Raw genomic sequence first — 18091 nt, forward strand, 5'->3', positions numbered from 1 at the left:
CTCTCTCTCTCTCTCTCTCTCAAAACTAAATAAACATTAAAAAAAATGGGGCGCCTGGGTGGCTCAGTCGGTTGAACGTCCGACTTTGGCTCAGGTCATGATCTCCTGGCTCGTGGGTTCAAGCCCCATGTTGGGCTCTGTGCTGACAGCTCAGAGCCTGGAACCTGCTTTGGATTCTGTGTCTCCCGCTCTCTCTCTCTGCCCCTCCCCCACTTGTGCTCTGTCTCTCTCTATCAAAAATAAATGTAAAAAAAAAAATTTTAAACCCAGCATCTGTTCGTTAAGATCTCCATCTCTTAGAACTTTTCCTAAATTCCATCTCTTAGAACTCTTGCTCTGTTTGACTTGTATCTTTTGGATAGTTTCTTTTCATCGACTGTGTATGGGCTGTACAGTTTTCCACAAAAATTCATATCTTGAAGTCCTAACCCCCACCCCCCCCCACACACACACATCTCAGAATGTGACCTTATTTGCAAATAGGATCATTGCAAATGTACTTAGTTAAGAGGAGCCTGTTGGGGGGGGGGGGGCTGCTCCACTATAACTGGTATCCTTATAAAAAGGGGAAATTTGGACTCAAAAACACATACAGGAGGACAGTAGGGAGAGACACAGGAGAAGAACATCACCTACAAGCCAAGGAGAGAGACTTGGAACAGATCCTCCCCTCAAGGCCCTCAATAGGGCCAGCCCTGCCCATACCTTGATCTTGGACACCTAAGCACATAAACGTCTCTGTTTAAGCCACCCACTTGCAGTCCTTTGTTACGGCAGCCCTAACACACTCATGCACACTGGCATGGGGAGGGGGACGTGTGGAGAGCCAGAAGGCTGGAAGGACGGACCAGGGCTGTGCAAAGGGCACCCAGAGGTCTCAGCCTGGAGATGAGTCCTGCAATGCAAATGAGTCCTCTCTGCGGCCAAGCTGCCAAGGCCAGAGGTTCGCTCTGTAAAGCTCGGAGTGACAGTGCAGACAGCATCTTGCTCATCTTATTCAGAAGACCTATCGCCACATTAGGTATCTATTTGCTTAAAGAATCCCACCCCATAGTCAAAGAGCAGCCAACCAAAGTTCACTCACTATTTCTCCAGACTTAGGGAGGCATATCTCAAAAGCCTTTTAAAGAAACTTGAAGCTGCACCCTCTCTTAGTAATACTTTCAATACTTCCCATAGATCCAGACATCAGAGGGCCCTGCCCTGATCCTCTCTACTCCTGGAGTGAAGCATCCACAAGGCCAAAGGTACTTGCCCTTCCAGAACTGGGCCAGGCAGCCAAGACCAGAAGTGCCTTCCAGAAGAGCCTTGAGCCTGCTTCCTGCCAGGGTGTCTTCTCAAGGTACCCCTCTCAAGGGTGGAGCACGGCACAGGGGACACACCTATAGGCCCAAGCAGTGGTCATGCGGTGGCTACTTCGAAGGTATGGATATTTCTTGGACATGCAGGCTGAGTATCCACATGTGAAACCCATCAGAATCCCAGGGTGGAAAGATAGGGTCAGGGGGGCGTTCCCTTGGTCCCTCTTCCTCTGGGCCACAAACGTCAGGCAGGCCTGGATGAACTCCTGTATGTTCGTGTCTTAGAGAAACTACCTCTCACTTTATGTGATATTCCTTTATTCTTTCTGCTTCCTCCTGTCGTCACCACCCCTGGCACCAGCTGTGGCCCTACATGTTAGACTCATACTCAGGATGCCAAGCACATACCAGCCCCAAACATGAGCCTTTCAACCACAAACCCCATCCCTACTCTTATCTGACCCTTGCTGACTACAAGAATACTAATGATGCTCTGAGAATTCCACCACTAACTCTCTGCGAGACTTTGCACGAGTCGCTTTTTTCTGGAGCTATATTTCCTTACCTGCAAAGCGAGAAAGTTGAGCCAACTTATTTCTGAGAAACTTTCAATCCTACGATCTGAGATTCTTTTACTGTTCTGCCATTCAAGATTCTCTTACCAACATTATTTTGTCTGCAGAGAGCCAGAGAGTCTAAAAGACACAGAGGTTATATAAAGTGCCAGAGGACGTTAGTGACAGAGGCAGAAATAGAGGCCAGACATCTGTCATGTTTCAAAGCAAGGCACGGTTTTTCAGCTCTCAGAACAGAGTTGTGCAGAAAATCTGCCGCCTATTGGCAGTCACCTGTCCATCTCTTTGCATGTGTATACGTGGCCTGATGCTGAAGTTCCATTTTAGCAAAAAGCTCTGGGAAAGGAGGATTATCAATTTCATCTCTGAACAGCCTTCTCCCTGACCTCCTTTCTCTCTCCCCGTTCGCAATTCTATCCCTTGTGTCTTGTTTAATAAAAATAAGTTAAAGAATGAGAGATTGTTACTAAGGCAAGTTAGAAATGACATAAAGGGCAAAATGACAGCCACCCTCGCAAAGGCATTACTTGGGTCTTGAATTTAAAAAAAAAAAAAGTGCAGGAATCCGTTGACATTAACAACCTTGCCAATTACTGCTCTGTCCTCTAACCTTCTGTCGGGGGCAAGTGGTTAAGGAAATGACAGCAAAAACAGCTTTAGGAAATGCAAGATTTTATCTCCTTGGCCTTTTCCTTCTTTGGACCCTTCTTGCCTCACGGTTGATAATGTCACATGTCATCAGTGGGACATACCCAGGGCACAGACCAAAAAAAAAAAAAAAAATGCCAAGAATTCCTCCAGGCTTCAGATGATCTCGGGAAGGCACGATAGGGCCCATATACTCATCAGGAGCAAGCCATTCTTTAAGTCTGTAAAAGCTATGGAGCTGGTTACCTGGAACATTTACCCTTGGGGAAGCCCTCGTGGTGCAGTGGAGAGGGTTTGTGCCCAGGGGCAGAAGCTCTGGCAACCTGTGGCCATCCTTACCACCTCTGGCACAGCACACAATTTCGGGCATGCTCAGTGGCAAGGACAGGAGCATGACAGCAGTGCCTGCTCACGTGACAGACACCCATATTCGTCCTGGGGACCTTGGGAAGAGTGAAGTCCAGGAAGATTTTTTAATAAACAGTTCATACAAACAACCATGACTGTATCAGCGTAAGAAAACAGTTTGAGTAATCTGACAGAAATCAAGCAAATGGTTTTTTAACCAGGGTAAAGTAAATATGTGTGATATTTCCCTCTCTGCCCCAAGCAAAAGAGATTAAGTGAAAGAAATGAAGAAAAACAAGCCACAGAAACACTCCAATGTTCAGTCCTTTGATTCGTTCTCTAGATATGGATGGATCTCATTAGTGACTCGTCCTCTTACTGAGTCTTTCTCTGAATTCCGGGGATCCTGTGTCTCGGCTCTAATTGAAACACTACACTCTCGAGAGTTATTGTGATAAAGTCCGACTTCCCCAACTAACTCAGCAAACTGAGACGGAGATGTCGTATTTTGTAAGACTCTAAATTCTTAATAAAATGTATCTACGTAGCTTATGTAAGTACTCCTAAAGGGGACAACAGAGAGAGAACGAGCAAGAGCGCACAAGGATTTCCACCTTCTCGAAAAGACTTCCCGTGGTCAGTGGGGAGCTGATGCGAAGACAGGCAGCAGAGCCAACCAGCGCTAGCGCTGAATTCACTGGATTTGCAGAGCATCGCGAATTTACTGATAGAAGATGGAGCGGATGTGCGCACGCGCGTGCGCATGCGCTCCTCGCCCGCCACCCTTGCCAGTTCCCGCCCCCACTGGGAGAGTGCCTGACACCGCAAGAGTCACAGCTTGCCTCTGAGGCCAGGTCCGTTAACAATCGCATGTTTATTTCCAACTGATTAACCTGGTATTTGGCTTACCCAAATACTCCTAGTGTTAATTCTAGCAGATCGTTCAGTGCTTCTCAAACCATCTTACTCCAAATCAAAAGTGTAATTCATGGCCAGAAGCATTTAGATTTGCAGGCATCTGTCTATCTGTAAGGGATTTTAAGCTGTCTAATGAAGAAGAAATGAGAGCGGGAGTCAAAAATATGAAAAGCCTTACATTCAGATCTTAAATACTCTGCTCTCTACCCCTTCCTCTTACACACAAGGAGAAAATAAATTACCAGCCTTTTGAAGACTGGTAACCAAGTGGGCTCCACATTTTCAACTTTTATCATAACCCAAAGGTATTTAAACATTCAAAAAGATTTCAATTCTGGGCTATAGAGCTTTTCTTCACCAAACTCCTGTGAGTCTAATCCTTAAAAACATTACAATGTGGTTCAAGGGGGAAATGAGGTTGCCTCTGGGTTTACTCTGTTAAGGGATTCAAAGGCAACTTCAGATTTCCATTTCAATCACCGTCCCCCTAATTCCAACTACTTAATAAGTGACGTCTCATTGCTTTTTTAAAGAACTACCCTGAACTGCTTGCATTTCCATTTAATATTAACATTGCAAAATGTGTGCTGTTTTCCTAAATTTATAAACATGTATACTTTCCATAACGATGAAGCTTGTCCAAAAGGTTGTACTTTCTGCTTTGGGTTTATGACGCTTTTCTGAGTCATCTTTAATTACCTGCTGTCTGTCGAAGAACAAGCATTCGCACAGTAAAGCCTGCAAAACAGTGTAAACCTTACATTTCTCTCAGGCTCTTTCAAAACCTGCTGACCAAGCAACAGATCTGTCAGATGCCTGAAACTAGAAAATATTATATATTTTATTTCCTAAAATGTTTCAATGGGTAAACTAAAGATACACACATTTTACTAAAGATTTCAAAAATAGATTGTTGATGAACGAAATGAATGAACATCAGGAAAAAAATCCAGCTGCCTAAACAAGCGACTGAATAAAAAAATCAAACACCAATATCAATACAACTCAGAGAAAACTGAAGAAATTTGCCCAAAAGGATGTACAAAGTAGTCACGATAATGGCAGCCAAGACGAAGAGCTTAAGAAAAATGACTTTAATATATAAAGTGCAGGGTTTCTACAGAAACCTAGAGGTACTGTTTCAGGTTGTCCCAGCAGCCTAGGAATCAGCACAGAATGGGTTAATTAAATTAGTAATTAAATTAGTAGTTAAGAAGTGCTCTTAACTAACTAAACTGCCACGACCAATGAGCTGGCATTCCCAACCTGGGGCTATTCCCTACAGTCACTTGAAAAGGTTGTATCTGAGCAGAACAGAATTACCTTTCACTGGAAGTGCTTTCAACCTTCAGCTCAAGGTCTGAAGAACGGTCTAGGGGTGTGTTAAATTAACATCGAAGGGTCAGAATGGGGAACAGTAACGTGTAACCTACAAACAGGGAAACACTCTTGGGATATGTCAGGAATAAGAAAATCAGTGGAAAGGAATAGAAGATTGTAGGAGACACTCAAGTTACAAAGAAGTTAAGTACACAACAGTTCTCAAGGTGATCATCACGGAAAATAAAACATTGAAATTGACCAGAAGAGAAACTTTTAAAATAGGCCACATGCATTCAAGTATGGCGAGAGATGGCTCACAATCGCAATAATAGGAGAACTGGCTGCAATCACTTTAAAATGATTATCTCCCATCTTTAAGAATCCCTGGGGTTCTAGCTGAAAATAGTTACTCTGATCACTAAATTACAGAAGAGGAATGGATAAGTCTACAAATTACAAGCCTCCCAAGAAGAACCACCTAAGTGACGACCGACATTGTAAATTCCTTGAAGGAAACAAGGCACAGAGATAGAAAATCATACTAAACTTAATGTAGCACAAAATGAAGTTTTTTAAAAAATATCTGTACATAAGGGGAGATTCCTCCCCTGAAGTTCTCAAATACACTCAACAAACACAGAGTTTTTTGTCTTCTTGGAGTGAGTGGCCACTGCACCCACCCAGAGAGGTGGTAGTTTCTTTCAAACCTTTTCCTTCTTTTCCAACCCTTTCCTTCTCTTCCAAGTTGTGATGGGTATACTTTTCTCGTTGCATGTAATGATGACCTTCCAAAGGACACAGGAGTTGACGGCAGTGAGTTGCATTCCAAACTCTGAGCAGTAGCTACAATGTGGGTTTGGGTTCTAGCCCGCATCTAGTGACATGCTGGTCATTAGCACTGACTCGCTGAGAAAAGACAGAACTTGAACACCATGCCCTGCAGATGGTCACAGTCTGCAGGGAACCTGGCAGGGGAACTCATCTGGGGGCCATTAGGAACAGAATGACTGTGTTTTCAAACTGTTTGTCTTAGCTGACTTCACAAAATCTTTTTTTTTTTCAATGTTTTTTTTTATTTATATATGGGACAGACAGAGACAGAGCATGAACGGGGGAGGGGCAGAGAGAGAGGGAGACACAGAATCGGAAACAGGCTCCAGGCTCCGAGCCATCAGCCCAGAGCCTGACACGGGGCTCAAACTCACGGACCGTGAGATCGTGACCTGGCTGAAGCCGGACGCTTAACCGACTGCACCACCCAGGCGCCCCGACTTCACAAAATCTTAAAGTGCAAAAGTGTTCTAGATCCAGAAGGAACCTTCAACATTGGCTGGTTCAAACCTTCATTTTATAAACAAGACTTCCAGCGCCTGGAAGGCCAGGACTGGCTCCTTGCCCTCTCTGACCTGAAGCAGTTGGTTGCCTGTGTGCAGAGAGCTGTTTGCTCTGATCCCTCTCAGGTGACACCAGGTGATCTATGGGGCAGAGAGACAACCATCACCAGTCTGGAATGACATCTATTCTCTTTTTACTTGGACCCACGGACCCATGCCCTGGCTAGCCAGACTTCTCTCCATTGCCTGCCTGGGCACTGGGTTCAAAGCCCCAGTCTCTCCTGGGCTGTCAGTGTTAACCATCTCTCTCCCAGTCCTGCTATATCAAAGGTTGGCCAAAGATGTCAGAACATAGCTGCTGTGTGAATTGGGACCCTCAGCAGCCTCATATGCAAAATGTGCATAAAACGAATATATTGTCCAATATATCTTATAGAGTCACAGTGAACAAAATTAGCATTCTGTAAACACTAGCAATGTTAAAATTAATGTGTGATGATGATTACAGGTCTAAGTAAGAAAGAAAGACGTGATAAATATGAGATTTGAAAGGCACACCTACAGAGCAGTCCCAAACAGTGATGACACTGCTTTAGACACACTGCTACAAGGACACATCAATCTTGATTTGCTACTGTGCCACCAACTCAATGCACCGACTGTCTGGAAGAATACTGCCTGTCTCAGCAACTCCTGGGGAAAGCAAGGCATATGCTTTACAATAAAGAAAGAAAAGTCAGAATCTCCTGAACAGCAGTTCTAGCAACAACAGAGCCACCATTGCCAGAGGATTTCTTTTTTCTTTCTTTCTTTCTTTCTTTCTTTCTTTCTTTCTTTCTTTCTTTCTTTCTTTCTTTCTTTTTTCAGAGAGAGAACGGAAGAGAAGGGCAGAGGGGGGCAGAGAGACCAAATCTTAAGCAGGCTCTGTGCTCAGTGCAGAGCCCTACATGGGGCTCGATCCCATGACCCTGGGATCATGACCTGAGCTGAAATCAAGAGTCGGAAGCTCAACTGACTGAGCCACCCAGGTGCCCCTGCCAAATGATTTCTAATGGATTAGTTCCATACAGCCACTGCTTTTGACAGACCTATCAGGTGACGGACAGAGGCAGAGAAGGAAGAAAAACAAAAACTAGACGGAGAGACTGAAGAACACAGCCACTCAAATGGAGAGAGGCTGGGAGACCTGAGGGGCTCTCCCGAAGCGTCCGCGCTGCCCCACTTTGGGGCCACCTCACGCAACCGCCCCAGCACACAGGGATGCACAGCCACCTCCCTGTACACACTCTAGGGATCCACCATGCTCCTCCTGGAAGGGTGTGGGAGGCTGTTTTCCAATCCAGGCCTTGCTGTTCACTGTGTTTCCTCACTCTGGTAAGAAATGTATCTGAGGGGAAAGTGGGACTATTGATTTTTTTTTTTTCCCACTCAATTGTGAACCGCTGAATTTCACTATGTCAAGTCTGTCTTGAAAGGAACTGTGATATCAGCCTGGGCTGCTCACCGTGGACTGGGCAACAGGGATGTAACCCAGATGCCCGAGCTCCTGAACCATCTGCCACCCTCACTGGAAAGCCCAGAGCGCTACACGACAGGGAGGAGGGAGCAGCCCTGGCTTGCCGCCCACGGCCCGTGCTGCCCAGTCATGCTGACTGAGGTCCCGGGTGCACCAAGGTCCAGCCAGCCGCCCTGCAACCAGGGGTTGAGTTCGTTTCACAGTTTGTGCCAATGGTTTGTAAAACGATGTGACACATTTCTTCCAAATGCACGAGAAACAATTCATCCATGAGCTTCCAGGACACATTTCACGTGAAGCATGAAAAATTCCAGGAGCTGAGGAATGAAGAACTCGACCACAGGCTAATAGGAGCCAGCCACGAGGATCTAAAGAATGTTAGGAAGTACCGTACGCAGCCCTCATGTCTATTGTTATCACTTGTGATTATTCCTACATTGCTTTATAGTTGGCCACATGCTGCTGGCCAGGGTCACAGCCCGACTCTTCCCTGGTGTGCAAGGCACACAGAACTACAAAGGCCGGGGGCTGAGCTAATGGCACTGGAGAGAGATGAGCTATAAGTCGTGACCTTCCTCACTTTATGCCAAACAAACAGATGGAAACTCACACCCCACATACAGGGATGTGGCTCAAGGAAAACCCCAGAACCTGTCACATCCTTCCTCTCTGTGTCCCCATCCTTCTCCCCACCCACACCCCTCACATCCAATCCCATTACCGATAATGGGAATGGAGTCAGTGGAGTCAGAATGAGAAGGGATGGTTAATGTGGACAGAGAATCAAGCTCACTGGATAAAAGACATCCATCTAGACCTCTCCCAGTAAAGGAAATTTACAAGGGAAGACAAGGAGTATGTTTTAAGGGTTGGAATCCCGGGAATAAAGGAATTTCAGATGAACATATCTTTCCGGTGGCCCCTGTCCTTTATACATCCCTGCTCTGTCGGCTTCCACACTGTGGAGTCTCTGATTCCCAGGGCCTTAAAAATGTTCCTTGACCACTGAAGGAAAACCATTTTTGTTGGCTCTATCAAAAGGCAGCTAGGATACCTCTGAGAAGGCAGCTCTTCATTCCATCCTAAGATATTTGATCCAAAACGCAGACAGAAAATTCAGAGGGCCGCTTTGACTTCTATTAGAATGTCCAAATAAAAGCCACTGGGTCTCTGGTCCCCAGCATACAACCTTCTACTTCCAGTCCTTCCCTGACATCCTCCAGATGATTCCCAACAAGCAACGCTCAGAAACGATGGCGCCATGCAAGCACGCAGTCTCCACCAGTGATTTTCTCAGAAATGCCGATTGCTATCCTAGTTCCTTTTCAAGCTGAATGTGTAGTTTATCCAGGAAAGAAGCATATCCTTCCCTTTGAACTTGCACATTACTGAGTTGAGTAAATCAGAAACAGCTTCTTCCTAGACAGCACCCTGGGTTCTGAGCTGGTCTCTATGAAAAATCTTCACCGCTGATGATGATAACAGCTGTGATGTTGAGTGGTCTGTTTCTCCAGATATTTGTAACAATACCAGTCACTACACCTTGTCTTCGTAAGACTTCAAGATTGGCCCATTTCACAGTGTGTCAGCATCTCCCCATCTGGCCTAAGAAGAAACTCTTCTCATAAAAAACAAAGATGTTTGTCAACGAAGCTACTGACGCACGGAAGATCCATTCTTCTGGCTGGGGTTCCTATGAGATATGCCCGCCCCCCCAACCCCACCCAAGTCAACATCTTCTAAAAGAAAGCCAGTATCTCATAGGAAAAACTAAGTTAACAGGATCATGCACGATTAGTTAAAAATACTAGACCAAGCACTCTCCGATCTATGAAGCCATATGACTGCACGCTGGCTCCTTTCAACTTCTCCATTTCTGGGAGTCCATGCTGCAGCCCATCAGCTTGGAAAAGGTGTGACTTCCTTCTTAAATGGAAAGCCCACATAATAACAATGATTTTTCCAGTTAATATTTTTGGCCAGGAACAGCGTGAAGCCTCACCTCCCTAGTGTGGAAGAAAGGAAGCTGATGGGTCAAAACCTGTACCTACACACCCCAGACTGCCCTAAGGCAGGGAGGAGCCTGCCTGTACCTCTGAGTAAATAAAGGAGATGCCAAGGGTCATCCAGATTATGTGATGCCCCAGGGTGGTCACCCTCCAGCAACACAAAACTCCGCTCAGCGCCGGCAGTGCTCTGAGTTCCTGATGAACATCCCAGGCTGAGAACTTGGGCAGAATAACAGACTAGAAATGAGAGGATCCAAGCTAGGGGCCCCGCTCTATCAGCCTACTGTACCATGGGGATCCTTGTCTTACACGAAGAGAAATAACTTCCTTGGAGCTCTGGAAAGAGACTGTCTTTTATTGGTTCGGACGCCACGGCCGCTGTGGATGTATACAAGGTGTCTTAGCAGCTGCATCACCAGGAAAACTTCTGGAGTTTTTGCATCTTCGTCTGTAACATGCCGACAAGGAGGGTGGCCCGCCTGCCAAACCGGGATACTCTGATCACCACGAGTTAGTGTGTGAGAAAGCACGCCCTCTGCATCTCTGTACAGGCCCAGGACACACCCGCAAGGGTGCTGCCCATGAATTCAGCTCAAAACACAGAGGCTTTGTGCCACACTGCAGCGGATTCTAAGTTAAGCACGCCCCAGCTCCGTCCCGCAGAGTCATCAGCTTCCGGGAGAGAAGAGAGGCATATAAGAAAGCTCTGTGCTGTTAAAAGCAAAAGGAGAAATAAGTAGGACACATCTGGATGGCAGGACCAAAAAGGGATCATTTTAAGTCTCACATGTAAATATATGCATGTGTAAAGAGAATAATAAATTCACATGGATATGTCATCTTATGCATTACACATGATACATGCATATAATGTATAATACAATGCACTGTTAATATGTGCATACGGATGTATATGACATACAAAGTATATACTATACATATTATATAGACTTGCACCTATGTATGTGTGTGTGTGTGTGTGTGTGTGTGTGTGGACACATAAAGATGTAGAATGACTTCCACAGGAAGCAGGAGTGGGAAAGATCCTTACAGGCTGAGGCAACAGTATAAGGATACATATGAAGGTGCAGAGGGAGAGCACGTGGCATAGTCAGTGGTCAGTTTCCTTTAGTTGAAATTTGGCAACAATCCAAATCTCTTCTTCTTCTCTGTGGGCATGAGTTAGATTCTGAAGGGAAGTATTAGGGCTGGAAGGGGTCCTGAGCACCTCCCTAGAACAGCATACGGGGCTGGCTTTTCTTGGCTGGATAGGATGTGATATGTGTATAAGAGGGGACCGTTATTCACTGAATAGTCTAAGACACATTGGGACAGGCAGTTTGAAGGCCTTCAGGAGCCTGAAATCCCATAATAAAAATGACAAGTGGAGGGGCACCTGGGTGGCCCAGTCAGTTGAGCTTCCGACTTTGGCTCAGGTCATGATCTCACAGTTCATGAGTTCAAGCTCCACATCGGGCTCGCTGATCCTCTGTTTCCCCCCTCTCTCTGCCCCTCCCCCACTCATGCTCTCTCTTCTTCTCTCTCAAAATTAAATAAATATTTAAAAAATAAGTTTTAAAAAATAAGTTTTAAAAAATGACAAATGCCTGGGTGGCTCAGCCAGTTGAGTGTCTGACTCTTGATTTCAGCTCAGGTCATGATCCCAGGGTCATGGGATCAAGCCCGTGCCAGGCTCTGTGCTGAGCCTGGAGCCTGCTTAAGATTCTCTCTCTCTCTCTCTCTCTCTCTCTCTCTCTCTCTCTCTCTCTCTCCCCCTCTGCCCCCCTCCCCAGTTGCACTTTCTCTATATATATAAAAAAATAAAAAATATTTAAAATATTTAGGAAAAAAAACCGATAAGCGGTAACCATAGTAAACTGCTATAAGAGCTTTATATGTGTTAGCAGCTGGTCCACATAACAGCCCTGTAACATAGGCGTTATTATTATCATCCCCTCCCCCAAATAATAAAGGATTCTAGCTGCCACGTGGCTGAGTGAGGATAATCAGATGGCGGAGTCCATGTTCTCAGCCACGACAGGCGGTTAGTTTTATGAAGCACTGTCTTCGGCAAACCAACAAAGCAGAACACGAATCTCCCCCCTTGCTCGACACCCACAGCACTTGCAGACCTCACTACCCAGCTGCATACTCATCTGGGCACTCCTTGGCTTTTTATCTAAACCACGTGGATGTGCGAGTTCTGTCTTTCACCAAAATAGGAACATGACATTGAAGTATAAGACAGTGAAGTGCCTCTTGTGGGCACTGCACAATACAGAATACAGGCAAGATTCTCACTCCACAGGAAACAGATAGGAAACTCGGCTGAGAAGGAACAGACAGCAGCTTAAGTATCAATTTTGCCTCTTATTGGGACTTCCGGCAAATTGCTAACCTTGAACTTTGTTTTCCTCATCTATAAAGTAAATATGATAATAGAAGCAACTCATAAAGCTTAGCACGATGCCTGGCAAAGAGTAAGCGCTCAATAAATGCTAGCTATTATTAACAACCATGCGTTCTTCCTGACGGAAACACTGTCATTGACTGAGTTTCCCCCTCTTAACGGCTCACCGTCCCCCCCCACCGCCCTCAGGGAGAGTATAGTTCACCTCTCTTCAGATGATTGTCCTCAGCCAAGACTGGCATCAGAATCTCCAACAGACCTCAAAGGGAGAGAAGATGCCCCTGGGGATAACTCAGTACACAGTAGAATGGGAAGGAATATGGGCATTTAGTAGGTTGGGTTGCTGGCCAGGTTGTAAAATACCTCGGAATACTCAGGTCTGCCCCACACAATGAAGAGTTCTCCTGTTCAAAATAATGATAGTGCTTCTGCTGAAAAACTACAGCCCTGCTCAGAAAATTCTTGTGTATGAGGGACAGCAGGCAGCATCAATCCCATAAACAGGTCAAGGAGGCGAGTGATCCGAAGTCAGTTAGGAAATCAATACCTCCTTACGGCGTCAGGTGGTTCTGCATGGAGGGGAATCTGGTTGGCTAAGGCCAGGGTGTCGTGCAAGGCCTTGCTGACCTCCTGCAGCTCGCCCAGGGACAGCCTGCCCACCAGGGCGGCCAGGTCGCAGCCCTGCCACGGGAGCAGCCGCTCTTGTTCTTCTATTTCCCTTCTCAGTTGCTCATCTTTTGATTCCAGCACAGACATTCTTGCTTGGAGAGCTTCGATTTCTTTCTGTAGAAAGCGGAGAAACCAGATTTTATAAGTTAACCCTGCTCGTGGCAAACCGCTCTGCTGGTAATGAGTCCGTCAAATGAAAGTCAGCCATATGCATGAGAGCCGTGAAGCTCCCCTTCTGAGCCGGGCAGATTTTTGGAGGTTTGCTGAAGTGGAAAAATCACGCCAGCTTTGTATTTCTGATTAGTTGGCATAAGGAAAAACATTCTCTCCCAAGTATTAAATAACTATGGGGGGTGAGCCAGGAATTTGACTTGGAAGAACCAAGCAGATACATAAATGACTTACTTCCTTTCGGGCAGAAGAGCTACATCACAGAGCAGCAAACATCATGTGCTTGAGGTACGAACTAAGCAGGTAACACAGGTCACAGACCGAAAAAGAAAAGCAGACAGTCCTTGGTCGGTCTGTCCCCAACCATGAAAAGTTAGTGTGTAGAGAAAGATTAAAAATCACAATTTCCTGGGACGCCAGGGTGGCCCAGTCGGTTGAGCTTCCGACTTCGGCTCAGGTCGTGATCTCGCAGTCGGTGAGTTCAAGCCCCGCGTTGGGCTCTATGCTGACAGCTCAGAGCCTGGAGGCTGCTTCGGATTCTGTGTCTCCCTCTCTCTCTGTCCCTCCCCCACTCACGCTCTCTCTCTGTTTCTCAAAAATGAATAAATGTTAAAAAAAAAATTTTTTTTTTAAATCACAATTTCCTAAGTCTACAAGATTGAAAGAGCAAAGGGATGCTGCAGATAGTTTGATGCAGTCTAAGGTTCATAAAAAATATTAAGTAAATTTAATTTCCACTAATATAGCAAACCAAAATCCAAAGAATCTATAGAGTATCATCCACTCTTGAGGTCAAAGAAGAAAACAAGCAGCAGGCAACTGAACACACATTGTGTGCACGGTGTTAGAGCACATAATCATCTCACAGCGCACAGTGTTCTGAATTTAAAATGAGGCTCTTTCCGTCACCACCCTCCCATGATGTGTGCATGGGTTTCTGGCTGATAAGAGCAGAGCGCTAATCCTGGGCGCCTCCCCAGCTCTTATCCACGTTGTCTTAAACCCAAGGTACAGATCACCTACAACTGCAACCTCCTGACCCCACTTCCAGTAGGGGGTGGGGGATAGACTCTGAGGCGGAGCTGAAGATCCACCCCTAAGACACGCTAAGAAGAAGACAATGTGTGTCTCCATTGGTCCAACACTACAGTATTATTGCCATTGTTTCACAGTTAAACTCCCCAACTCCGCCTCTGCCCAAACCCTGTTCCTTTCTTTCTTTCTTTCTTCTTTTTAAACTGTGGTAAATACATGTAACATAAAATTCACCACCTTAATCATCTCGTTAAGATTTTTTTTTGAAGTTTATTTATTTATTTTGAGGGAGAGAGTGGGGGAGAGACAGGGTGAGTAGGGGAGGGGCAGAGAGAGAGGGAGAAAGAGAATCCCAAGCAGGCTCTGCACTGTCCACATGGAGCCCAATGCAGGGCTCGAACCCACAAAACCGTGAGATCATGACCTGAGCCAAAATTCCAGGCACCCCATCTTAACCACTTTTAATGCCAGTTCCGTGGTACTGAGTACATTCACACTGCTCTGTGACGACTGCCGCTGTCTGTCCAAGAGCTCGTTTTATCTTATAAACCAGAACTCTGTCCCCATTAAACTCCAGCTCCCCATTACCCTGCCTTCCCCCAACCCTTGGCAACCACCCTTCTACTTTCTGTGTCTATGAATCTCTAGAAACCTCATAGAAGTAGAATCAGAGTATTTGTCCTTTTGCTTATTTTGCTTAGCATCATGTCCTCAAGGTTCATCCAAGTTGCACCATGTGTCAGAATTTCCTTCCTTTTTAAGTCTGTACAATAGTCCATTGTGTGGATGTACCACATTTGATTTATCCATTCATCTACAGAGGGACACCTTTTGGCTATCGTGAATAACGCTGCTATGGACATCTCTTTGAGGCCCTGATTTCAATTCCTTTGGGCATCTACCCAGAAGTAGAATTGCTTCATTGTGTGGTAATTCTATTTTTTTTTTTTGATGTTTATTTATTTATTTTGAGAAAGAGCACCAGCAGGGAAGAGGCACACAAAGGGAGGTGGGGGGGTGGGGGGGGGAGAGAGGATCCCAAGCAGGCTCCAGGCTCAGTGTGGAGTCCTATGTGGGGCTCGATCCCCTGACCACAGCATCACGACCTGAGCAGATATCAAGAGTCAAACACTCAAAAGACTGAGCCACCCAGGTGCCATAGTAATTCTATTTTTAATGCTCTGAAGACTCACTGTGCTTTTTCACAGTGGCCCTATGCCCTATTCTTTGTTTCTTAATTTATTTTTTAAAATTTGCATCCAAGTTAGTTACCATATAGTGCAATAATGATTTTAGGAGTAGAATCCAGTGATTCATCCCCTATGTATAACACCCAGTGCTCACCCCAGCAAGTGTCCTCCTTAATGCCCATCACCCATTTAGCCCATCTCCATATCCAAAACCCCTCCAGCAACCCTCAGTTCTCTGTATTTAGGAGTCTCTTATGTTTCGCCCCCTCCCTGTTTTTATATTATTTTTCCCTCCCTTCCCCTATCTTCATCTGGCTTGTATCTTAAATTCCATGAGTGAAGTCATATTATATTTGTCTTTCTTTGACTAATTTCACTTAGCATAATACACTCCAGTTCCATCCATGCTGTTGAAAATGGCAAGATTTCATTTTTTTTGACTGCTGAGTAATACTCCATTGTGTGTGTGTACACACACACACACACACACACACACCACATCTTCTTTATCCATTCATCCATCGATTGACACATAGGCTCTTTCCATACTTGGGTTACTGTTGATAGTGCTCCTATAACCATTGGGGTGCGTGTGCCCCTTAGAAACAGCACACCTGTATCCCTTGGGTAAGTACCTAGTAGAGCAGTTGCTGGGTTGTAGGGTAGTTCTATCTTTAATTTTTTGAGGAACCCCCATACTGTTTTCCAGAATGGCTTCACCAGTTTGCATTCCCACCAGCAGTGCAAACGGCCCACACCCTATTCTTAACACAGAAGTCAAAGTGATTCTTTAAAATGGGATCAGATTATGTCACTTCACTGCTTAGAACCCTCCAATGGCTCCACATTCCAGTCAGAAAGAAGCTCAAGTGATTACAAAGGTGTGCAAGGCCCTGCAAGATCCCTTTTCTCCCTGACCTTCTCCTCCACCATTCTATCCTAGCCTGGCCTCCTGGCTGCCCTTTGCATACAGTTGGCACATCCACACTGCAGGCTTCACATGGCTGTTCCCTCTGCTTTAATCTCACTGTTCAATGAGTTGACCTTAGCCTACGCATGATAGCTCTTACCACCCTACAACAGGGTAAGTAGATAATTTAGGTATTTATTATGTTTGCCATTTCTTATGTATCTCCCCACGCCCATCCCTACTAGAACATCAACTTCACCCTAAGCATTCAATCCTAAGCATTTCAAACAGTATCTGGCACAGAGGAGGCATTCAAATACCTGCTGAATGAATATCCACCTCTCCCCCAGAGTTCTGCCAAGAACATTCCCTTCAAACACTAAGTACCCCGAGCTAAAATTATTTTCTGTACACTCTGACATCAGCAGGAATTATGTAGACCGTTAACTGATACATATTCTTCAAAACCAAAAACAAGATTTCACATTTTCACCCGAACTTTTGTGGTAATGCTCATTGAATATATAAGCATTCAGTTTATTGGAGAATATTTTCAAATTGTGATGACTTTTGCTTCCCTTTGCCACCTTGCTATTTTGGGGATCTGGGTGGGCAAACTCAGATAACAAGAATACCCTGCATGAGGGAGTGGGGATGGGAGGAGGGCGGTCCAGTAACTTGTCCAAGCCCCATAAACTGATCTAAATTCATTCTGTTATTTAGAGCCTAAACCAAGATTAATTCTCGGGTATTAAAGACCCATGCTCTTTCTGGAAGTCCAGATGCCTTCAATGGATGCTTCCTTCTTGTTCCCCATTCCTGCCTCAAAGCCTCCAGGTTCCAGCAGTTGTGGACCCAGCTTTAAGGTGGGGGTAGAGGAGCTTTCAGCCTCCTGATTGTCTCTTGCCTTTAAGTCAGTGCTGCTCCAAGACTTCTAGCCCCTGGCCAACTGCTCTGGGCCAACCTGGGCATGCAATGCCCGCCAGCTTTTCCCAGACATGCCAGCCTGCCCAGTCCCTACTTATAACTCTGCCCTCTAACACCTGCTCCTTAGTGTCCTAACTGGATACGATTTTCCATAAAGGATTTTCATAGCATGGATTTCTTCCTGCTTTTCAAAAGAACCTCGTAAAGGTCAAAATGATAAGAGGTGACAAATTGGCCTGGCAGACAAGGAAAGCGTATTCAAAAGGTAATGAGGAATATCGAAAACAGGCACAAACACCACTGAGCTTTCAAACCCCTAGTAGGTAATGAGATTCCTACAAGCCCTCCAGCCATCTCCACCCATCTCTCCCTTTTGTACTTCACGGGTGGACGGCCAAAGCTCTAATTGCTACATTCAAGCAAAGCAAAGATCCGCCCTGCCCCATGTGGCTTAAATGGGTAAGAAAAATGCTGGCCTATTTCCTGAAGATTCTTCTTCACCTGCTTACCTGCAGCTGCTGCTTTTCTTGAAGAAGCCAGTCTCGTCTGGTGATGGACACACGCAGGGCGTCCTGGGCAGTGGGTTCGAACCGCTTTGGCTCCATTCTGAGCAGGGCTTGGGCGCCGTCACTGCTGGCCCTTAAAGTAAAACATGCATATTGGTACAGAGGTAGAGAAGCTGAAATCCCCAGATCTACAAAATGTTGAGAGAAAGAAATTTCAGGGGCACCTGGGTGGCTCAGTCAGTTGAGCGTCCGACTCTTGATTTCGGCTCAGGTCATGATCCCAGGGTCATGGGATCAAGCC

At 45.6% G+C, this 18091-nt stretch overlaps 1 protein-coding gene and 1 long non-coding RNA gene across 3 annotated transcripts in view; both read right to left on the reverse strand.

The window, feature by feature from the left end:
• The window catches only part of DISC1 (DISC1 scaffold protein), a 355616-nt gene that overhangs the window by 226484 nt on the left and 111041 nt on the right, over window positions 1-18091 (reverse strand). For both annotated transcript variants that reach the window (XM_040464923.1, XM_040464922.1), the window contains 2 exons: window positions 17794-17923; window positions 12930-13165 (listed from right to left, as the gene is read on the reverse strand). In XM_040464923.1, coding sequence (XP_040320857.1) covers window positions 12930-13165; window positions 17794-17923 — 366 coding nt within the window. The remainder of the gene's footprint in view (window positions 1-12929; window positions 13166-17793; window positions 17924-18091) is intronic.
• On the reverse strand, window positions 6120-7313 carry LOC121023188 (uncharacterized). The gene is made up of 2 exons (XR_005787278.1): window positions 6386-7313; window positions 6120-6150 (listed from the first exon to the last, which is right to left on the reverse strand). It is a non-coding gene; the product is annotated as an uncharacterized LOC121023188 (long non-coding RNA).

The sequence above is a fragment of the Herpailurus yagouaroundi genome, unplaced genomic scaffold (genome assembly GCF_014898765.1).
Source record: "Herpailurus yagouaroundi ecotype Mexico unplaced genomic scaffold, PumYag 530, whole genome shotgun sequence".
Taxonomy (NCBI): domain Eukaryota; kingdom Metazoa; phylum Chordata; class Mammalia; order Carnivora; family Felidae; genus Herpailurus; species Herpailurus yagouaroundi.